The sequence below is a fragment of the Podarcis vaucheri genome (assembly GCF_965113315.1).
Source record: "Podarcis vaucheri genome assembly, chromosome: 2".
In the NCBI taxonomy this organism is placed as follows: domain Eukaryota; kingdom Metazoa; phylum Chordata; class Lepidosauria; order Squamata; family Lacertidae; genus Podarcis; species Podarcis vaucheri.
Genome location: NC_138760.1, coordinates 110032036 through 110043980, shown reverse-complemented (window position 1 = coordinate 110043980; position 11945 = coordinate 110032036). Strand labels below are relative to the sequence as shown.

The 11945-nt window shown below is 41.5% G+C and overlaps 1 protein-coding gene across 4 annotated transcripts in view; it reads right to left on the bottom strand.

Annotated features, from left to right (window-relative positions):
- Positions 1 to 1788: 1788 nt before the first annotated feature.
- The window catches only part of CFAP20DC (CFAP20 domain containing), a 145263-nt gene continuing 135106 nt past the window's right edge, over positions 1789 to 11945 (bottom strand). For 3 of the 4 annotated variants that reach the window (XM_082209625.1, XM_082209624.1, XM_082209627.1), the window contains 2 exons: positions 8898 to 8989; positions 1789 to 2356 (listed from right to left, as the gene is read on the bottom strand). In XM_082209625.1, coding sequence (XP_082065751.1) covers positions 2244 to 2356; positions 8898 to 8989 — 205 coding nt within the window. In that variant the 3' untranslated portion in view covers positions 1789 to 2243. The remainder of the gene's footprint in view (positions 2357 to 8897; positions 8990 to 11945) is intronic. The other variant, XM_082209626.1, reaches the window with a different exon arrangement.

The following is an 11945-nucleotide window of genomic DNA, read 5'->3' as shown; positions in this document are numbered from 1 at the left end:
CCACCAGTTCCAGGATGTTCCTGCACACAAAGGCCGCGTCACAATCTCCCTTGTCATTTTTCATATGCCACACGCCAAGTGAGCCATGGAGCACAGTAACCAGACACACAGCTGGTGTGACATCCTGTAAGTGACACTGTCAGAAAGTTTGATGCTTTGTCAAATGAGATCTCCTGTGCAGCAGCAGTGCCTGCACTTCCCTTGTTTTGAAAATTGGCAGCATGCAGGGCTCTGTGGGTGCACTGTGACAGGCACGGCCTGTCCAAATCCTGTAGCCAAAAGGAACTGAGCTAGCGTAGGAGACCCGGTTTGTGAAACTAAGACCATTGGAAATAGCCAAACTAACTGCAGGCCCTCAGAATTTGGCAATGAATAAATCCCTGCCTCTATGCTACTTTCCTTCCTTTTTCTGTCACTGTTTCAAGATAACCTTTCATCATCTCCTGTGTCTCAGAGGCACGGTATCGGTGTCCCTCCCCAGCATCAAATGATTTGCCAGCTCCTGCCTCGCCTGCATCCCTAAAACCCAAACTTTCCTCTTTCTATCAACTACCAAAATGTTTGGCTATGTTCTGGTTGTGTCTTACCTTTGATGACATCTCTCCTTCCTGCATTTCTCTTCTTCAGAAACCAAATGATAAACACCATGCTCTGCATAAACTTCTAAGCTTCTCCTCACTTTTACAGCAATTTGCCACCAACTAGAATTTTTCTTATACTTTTCCTCCACTTCTGCTGCTCCACACAAGCCCACCTACTCTCAAATTCAGTTTTACTGCCTTCTCCCATTATTTGTTATGTCTGGAAGCTGTCCTTCATCCAAGAAGTGGCATAGGTGGTGTTACTAGGTGGTGTTCCATCAGATGGTGTTGCCTATTTATAGTATTTTGCAATGTATTTGGCATTACAACTGAGAATCATTCATGTACAATTACTTATGTGCCTGTTATACACACTGACAGTATGTACAGCTTCTGGATTTTTTAATACTTAATAATATTTTCCAGTAACAATAAAGCAGATATCTGATTCACTATTGTTGTACCTTGGATACCAAGTATTGTTTTACCATACGTTTATTTATATTGTATAGATCTAATATCAGCTGAGGAAGCCCTTCGGAGTGAAACAAGGGAGATATCCGGAAACCTTGTTCTGCCCAAGTTAGCAGTTGTGCCAGCAGTCTACATCAGCTGTGTTGTTCTTGTTACCCTAAGGACTTAAGGACTTTTCTATTTTTACCTAAGGATTGTGTTATACAGGATCTTACAAGAAGAAACAATAAGAAAAGACAAAATGCATTAATATTTGAATTCATTGGTTATATACCATACATATGAACTGTGTATGTTGCACATACTGGGCTTGACCAGCTTAGCTGCAGAGACAGAACTACGCAAAGCACCTTCATGTCTTTCTCACGACACTGTTGGGCAAGCAAGAAATTTGGGTGTGCAATGTCACATCTCTGCTAGCGTGCTGCGATGTCAGGCAATTGTATGCATGCCTGACCTCTGGACAATGGAATCCTGCTCTTTGTGCTCTCTCTGGTTTAAGTATAGTGAGAGTGTGGACTTCACCCCCGTTTTATATGTGTTGTTTTAATTCTCATAGGTATTAGCACGGGGTTGTTAATTACTCTGGAATAAAAGGGCTGTGTATTCATCCTTTCAAGGTTTATGCAATGTGTTAAAAAAGCTGTAAGGTGATTTGATATTCCCCCCCCCTCCCGGAATGCCACTTGAGAATAAAAATGGTTTTATCCAACAATAAAAAAGTGAAAAGACATTTTATGGTACAATTCCCCTTGAACATCACACTATATTTCTGGAAGTACAAAGATGCATTACATTCTCTTAAATTAACAGAGATGAAAGAACAAGTCTTTTTTTTTGTACCACACCATCATTCATAGATGAACCTGGTAAATATATTTGACTCAGCGTAATTTGTTCATGCAGACAAACCTTTCCATATTTTATGTAACATCAGCTAGCTGAACAAATGTATGTGAAAACCCCCAAAACTTGCTTAAGCATTCTATTAAAATATAGCACAAATCTATAAAAATAAGATTGTATCATATTCGCAAGTGACTTGGTTTGTCTACACACACTATGGACTGGTGTAAAGTTTTGGACCGCAGAGTAGAAAAAGAGTTAGCTCTGCATCAGTTCTTTGCAAATGACCCAAGTCCTGGGACAGCGCCAAACAAGTGCCACACTTCTTGCTCTTGCAACCGGCTATGCCAACTCATAATATTTCCCAGTTTCAGGATCAAAGTAACAGTTTAGGCATGGGTCATACAAGAGAGTGAGAACTTCGTCTTCTTCAGCCTCAAAGTCACCCCCTTCACCTAAAATGAAAGGAAGAGTCAATTAATTGTGGTTTGACCAGGAAAACAACCACCACAGGTGGAGGAGATACAATATTCTAAACTGTCTCACAGTATTACACCAAAAGTCCACCTAGTCCAGTATTTGTTTTCCAGCAGTGGCCTTTGGGAAGGTCACAAGCAGGGCATAAGACAACAGGCCTTCTTCCCCTGTTGATAGAGGTGTACTGCAAGGATAGATACAGGAACCACTCTTAGCTTTTATTGAAAATTAAGTTACTTTACTGTGGGGCTGCCTATGCGTCTCTCCAGCCATTGCAAAGAAGGTGAATTCCATGTAAGAGTTCATGGATCACAAATAAACAATCAACACTGTAAAGCCTTTATACCAGGCGTAGCCAATCTTTTTATACCTACCGCCCACTAATGCATCTTTCTTGATGGTAAAATTTCCTTACCACCCGCCAGTGCTCGATGGAAGGAAGATTCAGCTTATGCCGTAGAACCCCCCTACCGCCCACCTAGAATCCTGAAACGCCCACTAGTGGGCGGTAGGGACCAGGTTGACAACCCCTGCTTTATACAAATCCACGGTAGGAATTTACTTCGAATAATGTGTGGAATTCTGATCAGTACGTCTCAAAAAGGATATTGTCAAACTGGAAAGGTCAATCAATTGACCGCTTATGAGGGAAGATTAGAAAGTTTGGGGCTTCATAGTTTATTAAAAACAGAAGCAAAGGAGGACGTTGTAGAAGTGTGTAAAATTACTTGTGGCATGGAGAAAGGGGACAGAGAGAGGTTTTCCTCCCTGATTCAATACTAGAACTCAATTATTCAATGAAGTTTGATGATGGGTGGCCGACAGACAAAAGCAAGTACCGTCCTTTCCCACATAGCAGTTATGCTATGGAATTCACTACCACAAGATACGGGGATGGGCACCAACTTAGAATTAGGCTTAAAATGGTGATTAGACAAATTCATGGAGGTTAGGGCGATCAACAGTGACTAACCAAGTGTTGAGAGGCTGCTTGCCTCTGAACACCACACGCTGGGGAACAACAGTGGGGCATGCCTCAGGTCCTGTTTGTGGGCTTCCCAGAGGCATCTTGTGGGCCACAGAGAGAAACAGGTCACTGGACTAGATGGGACTCTGGTATGACCTCGAGCCGGGCACACAAAGACGCCAGGCTGAGTAGAAGTCCTAGAGAAACTCACAACTGTGGCTAGAAATTCCCAGTGTTTCTTTATTCCATCAAACACATTTTTTTTTTTTAAAAAAAGAATGCCGGCAGAGAGCTATGAGCCCATTTCACGAAAAGTCTTTTTATAAGAGCTAAAAAGTAAGGTAGATGATGGATAATAACCTGATGGCAAATAATAATTCACAGTTGAATGCAGGCTGTATTCTACATTTCATCTAAAGTGCTTACCTCTTTCTCAGAATGACAGTGCGAAGTAACTGCATTGTATGCTCTGCTGACTCAGAGTAATGGCCTGTTATGCCAACAGCAGCGGCTTCACAATGTTTAGAATGTATTTACAGCTGAGACCAGACAAGTTACAGGTTATGGGAAATGGGAGGGTACATATTGTGTGCAGATACCCCACTCCCGTTCCATTGTGCTTTTTCCGTCATGCTTTGTTCCTTAACCAGCTTTTTACATCCTTAAGAACACACAACTTCCCGTCCCTAGGAGCCTTGATTAAACCATTTCGGAGTGGCGACAGATGAACTGAATGGTGTGTTTTATTTTAAAAGCTTGGTAGCTAAACTGGCTTGAGTGCAAGCTTTTGTTGCATGGCACCACATGAGATTTATGAGCAGCAGGTGACTGGTACCTACTGTATACTGCTCGTTCACAGCTCATAACACTATGGGCACTTCCAGGCTGTCAGCTGTGAGAGGGATTCAAGCACACAGCAGAACTTTAGCTTTCTGCAATTAAAGCGGGTTAAAGTGCTCTGTTGGCCTAGTGCAACACATCCACTCGAACACATGGCCTTTCTGGAGTCTGAAGGGTGATGAAGGGATGCATTTGAAAATGTGGGATGGATGAAAGACTAATGGGCAGACCTGAAAACATCCTATAAGCAAAGCAAAATGGATGTGAGAGGGATGCTCACTGTAAGCAAGCTGGAATGAATGCTAAACTCCATGTAACCAAATGCAAAATAAATAGTTCATCTGGAGGAGCCCTATATTCTACCAGTGGGGCCAGTACGCCCAGTTGGTTGGGCAGCACCACAAAACTGTCTAAGCAGCCAAATAAAGCCACCGCAGACAGAGACGGAGATATGGACCTGGTCATCCCATACTGGAAGAAGGAACAGGAGGAGGACATTGTCCTCATACTCTGCTCGTGAGCACCTAGAGTTGTCTGTCTGTCTAGCCACTCTCAGAACCAGAGTGCTGAACCAGATCAAACCAGGGTCTGACCTGAGATGGTAATTCTTAGGCTGGGAAGAAAAGACAATCAACATGGTCGTCGTTATAATAATGGGGGCTTTTACAAAAAGAAGCATTACTCACATCCCCCCTCCCAGTCCATGCTATCCCTTCAAATCTATACACCCCTTGGTTAAGTAAAGATACATTTCTGAAGAAGCAGATGCTCACCAAACAAACAGGGAACTATAAAATGGAAAAACGGGCCTTTCATGTGTTAGCCGTGAGTTATGCCTCCAAATAAAGGATATCACAGAGATCTTTTATTAGCATGAACAACAAAATTGAGTTTTTGTTTTAGGATCTCATTAGAGATGCACATAAAAGTTGACAAGGATATTCTGTACCGAGTAGTAAATAACCACAGGTTTTCTTGCCTGATAACTTGATTTTGTTATCTTCAAGCCTCTGTGTCTCTGTGATTTAGGAGGCATCAACCTCCTTCGGATGGCAGCTGCTTTCTGTACTGCAGCTTCCACTATGTCTGTAATTCGCGACTTAGCGACAAGGGCCACTGCACTGCAGAAATAGTCCATGCAACTCAGGGGAGATGTACTTATGCTAAGACAAGGGGACCGCTCATCCTGGGACGTGACCCTGACCTCAGTCCCTGCAAGGGGAGCTGTCAGCCACATTTAGCAGCGAGAGAATCCCAGTTGCAAAGCTTTTCTTGACACGGAGGGAGTTTATAATGTGGCCTGAAAGTGGGGCTGGGATCGCAGGGATTGCACAACTAGTCCTATATGCCCAAGAGGGCAAGCCTCTTTTGAAACTGAGGGGAATTATAAAAAGTTTGTGATATGGCCTTGGGGTGTGTGTGCATGTCTCCTGTTCTAAAGGAAAATGTCAACAACCTCACTGGGTACGTCCAAAGGAGCTGCCTCTATCTTTTCGGCCCCGGCATTTAAACTTGTCTCATGGATCAGGTTGAATGTAAGCAACAAGAACTTTTTAAAAATGTGGTGTAAAATAACTTCTTTGCTTGATTTAAACATGTCTCCACTCTGTTTTGAGGCAACTCATCTGAGGGGTTTGAACTGTAAATATCTCTGCAGGTTTATAAGCTGATGAAGCAATTCTATGATTCTATGTCTGAAGTTTAGGGTGATGTCTTCTATTCAGACTCCTGGTGAGAGGTCCCACCTTCAAAGGTGTGTCTTCTTCCATTTTGCCTTAATTTTGTGCTTAAGCTCTTGCTGTGCAAGCATGGTGTTTGCCCACTTTCTTGTTGAAGTGCCCCAAACTACAATAGCTATCTATACGTTGCTTGTGGGTTGTGGTGCAGCTGATGTTTCTGCTGAAACTCCCAACTTCGTATTTGAGGAGCTGCTGATTGTTTGTGAGATGAAACCCCTTTCTAGTTCTTGAATAATCAGTGACCTTAACCCTAACATAGTGGCACCAAAACAACAAGAAAGAGAGGAGAAAAATGGGAAGGCAGAGAAAGAAAACACATTTTGATCCTACACATTTGTACCGATTCTACCTGTCTGATTGTGAAAAAAACATCAAATGAGCCCAGCTAGTTCAGGCCATCTACGTCCAACATCCTGCTTCCTACGATGGTCAACAGGAAGTTGATCACCAGGGCATAAGTTCTTCTTCTTTGGCGATCACTCGTAGCCGAATAAGATTGTCTTCCATAAACACGGTTTTAACAATGAGTCCGTAAGTGACTGTGGAGGCCAATTCTGGATCCAGACGCCCTTCCACAGTGGGGACATTGGTTTCCGGACGGGGGTTGATCACGGTGTGGATTTGCCAAGCGTGCCTTCCTCTTAGCACGTTTCTCCCTTGCATCCTGAGTTCGAGTGTCTTCAAAGCCCATGACACCTTTGGTAAAGGCTGTTCTCCAACTGGAGCGCTCGCAGGCCAGTGTTTCCCAGTTGTCAGTGTATATACTACATTTTTTTAGATTTGCCTTGAGACAGTCTTTAAACCTCTTTTGTTGACCACTTTCCGTTTTTAAGTTTAGAATAGAGTAGATGCTTTGGAAGACGATAATCAGGCATCCGCACAACATGACCAGTATGCCAGGCAACAATGTTTCTTTTCCCCCAGGCTTTTGATATGGAGGGTTTTAGGCAGTGCTTTTCTTCTAGAAAAAAAGGTGCCGATACTCCATGCCCTTGAAGTACTCCCAGAAAAAAGCACTGGTTTTAGGTATATTTGTGGCCCCTTCCTTGCCTACCTTTTAGTGGGGTGGGGTGCAATATACCTTTTTATACCTTTTATGTATATTTGGAGATATTCTTAGGCTTTTATTCTGTTCTGACAATTATATTATATTATAATCTACAATTTGCCCGATAATAAATGTTGGAAATGTAAGGAAACTGAAGGTACATTCTTTCACCTATGGTGGACGTGCCCAAGGATTAAGGCTTTCTGGGAGATGATTTATAATGAATTAAAAAAGGTATTTAAATATACCTTCTTGAAGAAACCAGAGGCCTTTCTTCTGGGCATAGTCGGCCAATCGGTGTTAAAGAAGGACAGAACTTTCTTTATGTATGCTACAACAGCAGCAAGAATACTTATTGCAAAGTATTGGAAGACACAAGAACCATCCACTCTGGAAGAATGGCAGATGAAACTGATGGATTATATGGAATTGGCGGAAATGACTGGCAGAATCCGGGACCAGGGAGAAGAGTCGGTGGAAGAAGATTGGAAGAAATTTAAAGACTATTTACAGAAATATTGTAAAATTAATGAATGTTAGAATGATGTTGGATTGAAGTTAAGGGGTTTCTAGCTGTAATGGTATAAAAGAATATGAAAAAAATGGATTCTTAATAGGTAAATTTAGGTTACAATATATCAAGATTAAAGATCAGGATAAAATAAGGAGGGAAAGGAATTGCTGAACTAATAAATTGAACTGGAATACAAAAAGGGGAGGTATGAGGAGGTCTGGGAAACAAGTAAATGAAAGATAAGTGATGAAAAGATTGAATTGTTTTTAACTATTTTTATTTTGTATTTTTTCTTTTCTCTTTTTCATTTTGTAACATTGTAAAAACCTTAATAAATATTTATATAAAAAAGGACAATTATTATATTATATTATATTATATTATATTATATTATATTATATTATATTATAATCATGTAATCTCACTGTATACAAGTTGTATAACGGACAATAAAGTATTTCAATTTCAATATTTGATTTTAGTGTTTGGACTATGTTGTAAGTCACTTTGGGTCACTTTTTGTTTTTACCCCCCCCCCAACTAAAGTTCAATTAATAGTAATGGAAGTAATAATAAAAATAAGATTTGGAAGGCAGGTTAGAGGAACAGAATTGTTCTGGTTGCATTTGAAGTAGTTTCTAAGGTCCAGCTCCTAGGCTAGCAGCTTTGGAATCAGGAATTGCCGCATGACTACAGGAAGAACTGGATGTCATGAGGTTGCTATTAAGAATCTTCTCAGGCCCCTATCAAAAATATATATCTAATGTGTCTTTAACTCAAGGATTACCATCCTTTCCCTTTGGCATGTTTAGGGCCCTTAGCATAAAGTATTGCCAGATCCCTCACAGCAAGGTCCTGCCTTGACAGCTAGTCTGCTGTCAAAAGCAACGGCAATTTTACATGCCCATGAAAAGATTCCCAATTTGAGGAGCATCGTCTATATTTGAGAATAAATCACTGAGATGGCTTCATTCTTGAGGGTAGCCAAAAGAAGCAGCGGAGGTATACTGAGCTATCGCATGAATTTTCCGTGTTTGGAGGAAAAGGAAAGGAGTCCATTGTAATAATGAGAGCAGTGTCATGGTGAACGTGGGGAGAGAGCAGTGGCGTAGTGCAGAGGAGGCAGATCGCCCCAGGCGGCACTTACCTTTGGGGGCGGCACAACAGGTACGGAGCCCAAGGTGGTGCGCAAGCCCAGGCGCCCCGAGAGCCCAACGCACCACTCGCAAAAGCTTGCAGCGCACCCAAGCTGCTGTGTCTCCCCTAACTGCCCTCTGGTGGCCAAGAAGGATGCAACAGGCACACATTGGCCCCTGTGAGCGGCACTGGGCTCTTAGGGTGCCTGAGCCGCCATGTCCGTCCCAGCTGCCCTCAAGTTCTCCCACACCTCTTCCGCACACACTGGTCTTACCTTGAGTGCTCAGGTGTGCTGTCACTTCAGGATGTTCTGCCAGCTGCTGGCTTGGAGGAATGATAGGAGGGCTGAACGCATTTAACCAATCCCTGAAAAACACAATTTAAATAATTAAAGTTCAGGATGGGGGGAGGAATGGAAGTGTAGCTTATGTAGCAGCATCCTTTCCTTGACTGGTTCCAATTTGTCAGGGCAGTAAAATGATATGATGACGATAATAATAATAATAATAATAATAATAATAATAATAATAATAATAATAATAATAATAATAATTTATTTATACCCTGCCCATCTGGCTGGGCTTCCCCAGCCACTCTGGGCGGCTTCCAACAAAGTATTAAAATACAATAGCCTGTCCAACATTAAAAGCTTCCCTAAACAGGGCTGCCTTCAGATGTCTTCTAAAAGTCTGGTAGTTGTTTTTCTCTTTGACATCTGGTGGGAGGGTGTTCCACAGGGCAGGTGCCACTACTGAGAAGGCCCTCTGCCTGGTTCCCTGTAACTTGGCTTCTCGCAGTGAGGGAACCGCCAGAAGGCCCTCGGCGCTGGATCTCGGTGTCCGGCTGGAACGATGGGGGTGGAGACGCTCCTTCAGGTATACAGGCCATAAGCTGTTTAGAGCTTTAAAGGTCAGCAACAACACTTTGAATTGTGCTCGGAAATGCTAATATGCTAACAAAAATGGGAGTGCGAAAAACAATACGTGTTCCTTTTTAGGGAAGCTCTGAGCTGTATATCTCACTTTTTGTTTACTGTGCTTCATGGGCACGCAAGGATAATCCACTGTAACCACTGCTCTGTATTTGGTGAGACTAGCAAATTGTAGCCCAGGGAAAAAACCCAATGTTCTAAAAGGCACTGCTTCTTTAAGGTAGCATTTGACCCAGTCCGCAGAGAAATGCAACTTCAAGAAAATGCTTCTTTGACAAAATGCTCTCCTGTGAAAATAATTTAATACTGACATTGTTTCAATATAGTGCGCAGCACTATTTACAGCTGATTCAGCAAATGTAGGAGCCAGGAGCTTCCAGAATTTAATCTCGAAACATTAGTTAAGAATCAGATCCATGATAAAAATGTATACTTTTGTTATCGCTGCAAAGAAGCAGAGAACAATCACAGGTACCTCACCTCCACCCAAGCTCTAGAAAGGCATTGTATTTGATTCACGAGGTTTCTTGGGCCCCTTTAACTTTCAGAGAGATTGGGGATGTGGTATAAGAAAGGCTGGAGTTTGACAACAGGTAGTTCAAAGAGCTGAAGATATGGAATGAAAGAGGCACTACAATCTCTGGTCAATCAGCTTTCCAGGTCTTTGTGGTACTTGAAAAATAATTTCTTCCGCTTTAAAGAACAGTTTTATTTTCAATGTAGGGGCGTGCTGATGGGAGCCCATTGTGCTCCATCCCTCGCCTGTATCTACATGGGTTCTTTTGATTTAGAATACATTTTGAGTGATTTGAACCCATTTAGGAAGCACTTATTGGCTTATTATTGTTTTATCGATGATTTAATTTTTGTTTTGGACCAGGATATGTTCTTGCAATTTGACATTTGGTTAAATCAATATGATACAGCTTTAAGATTTATTGGTAAAAAGAGCAAGGTAAGCGTCTATTTTCTAGATGTTGAATTATTTTTTGTCACTGAACGTAATGAACGTATCATTAATTTACGTCCATTTTGCAAACCTACTGATAGGAATTCCTTACTTCACTATCATTCTAATCACCCGGTCCAATTAAAAAATAGTCTACCGTTTAGCCAATTTATTAGACTCAAAAGAAATTCTTCCCTTGAAACTGATTTTCAAAAAAATGCTGCATCCCTTTCCTCTTCATTAAGAGATAGAGGTTATCCGCAGGAAATAATTCAAACAGCCTTCCTAGGCAGGAATTGATGGCACCAAAACCTAAAAACAAACAGGACAGGGGTTTTGGTTCTATAGATTACACATATTTATCTTCTTCCATTGAAATTGATTAAGCGACATTGGCACATCATTTCCCATATTCCAGGCTGTGAAAATGTGCCTATTTTAAGCAAAAGGCGCACTAGATCGTTTAGGAACCTTCTTCCCCACACTGATCTACTTCAATATCATAATGATGACCCACACACAACGTTGAAAGGGCATTATAGATGCGGTCATTGCACATGTTGCAGATTTGCTTTGCCCATGAAATCATTTATCAACACAATAAATGGGCGAAAGGTTGTCTTGCAGCAGTTTACAAATTGTTCTACAAAAAGCTGTGTGTACTGTATCCGATGTGCTTGTGGGCTTCTATATGTTGGTAGTACTACTCGTGCAATCAGGACTAGAATGTCTGAGCATAGGTCCAAAATACGCAATGCTTGTCTAGACACCCCATTAGTCCAGCATTTCCAGCAAGAGGCTCACACTGAAAATGACCTGAGTTTCTTCATTCTGTTGACTTAAAAAAAACTACCCTTTAGATCTGCTGATGTACGAAGAGCCTTGTTACAGAAACAGTACAAACTAATATTTCAATTAGGAACCTTGTTTCCAAAAGGTTTGAATACCGAATTTGACCTTGGATGTTAAATATAAATCAATTTTTGTGCCATTGTTTGTTTAGCAACAATAGAGAAGTGTTACTGTACCCTTAACAATGTACCAATGTGATGACTGATTCCATGCATCTGTAATGTATTTAATTGTTTGTTATTACCAGTTTTAATATTTACTGTGACTGTGAGTAGTTCGTATGATCTTCTGTCTTGAGTGAACCGTGTTGAGTGATTAGGTAAGACACAACATGAGATGGTATTGCACATATTTTATGGTCTTTCATTTATTGTAACTGGAACGCATTTTGTATTATTTAGCACTATTGACTGATGAAGCTTGCTGTGAAACCTGGATAATATCCGGAGAACAGGTCTCATCAATTTGGCTCCATTTGACTATTTGTACCACTTTCACTATGGGAGCGGTGAGGAGTTGTTTTCCCGCAACCGTGCACACACATATGGCTTTGCGCCTGCAGCAAAGTTTACACATAAGGCTTTGCACCT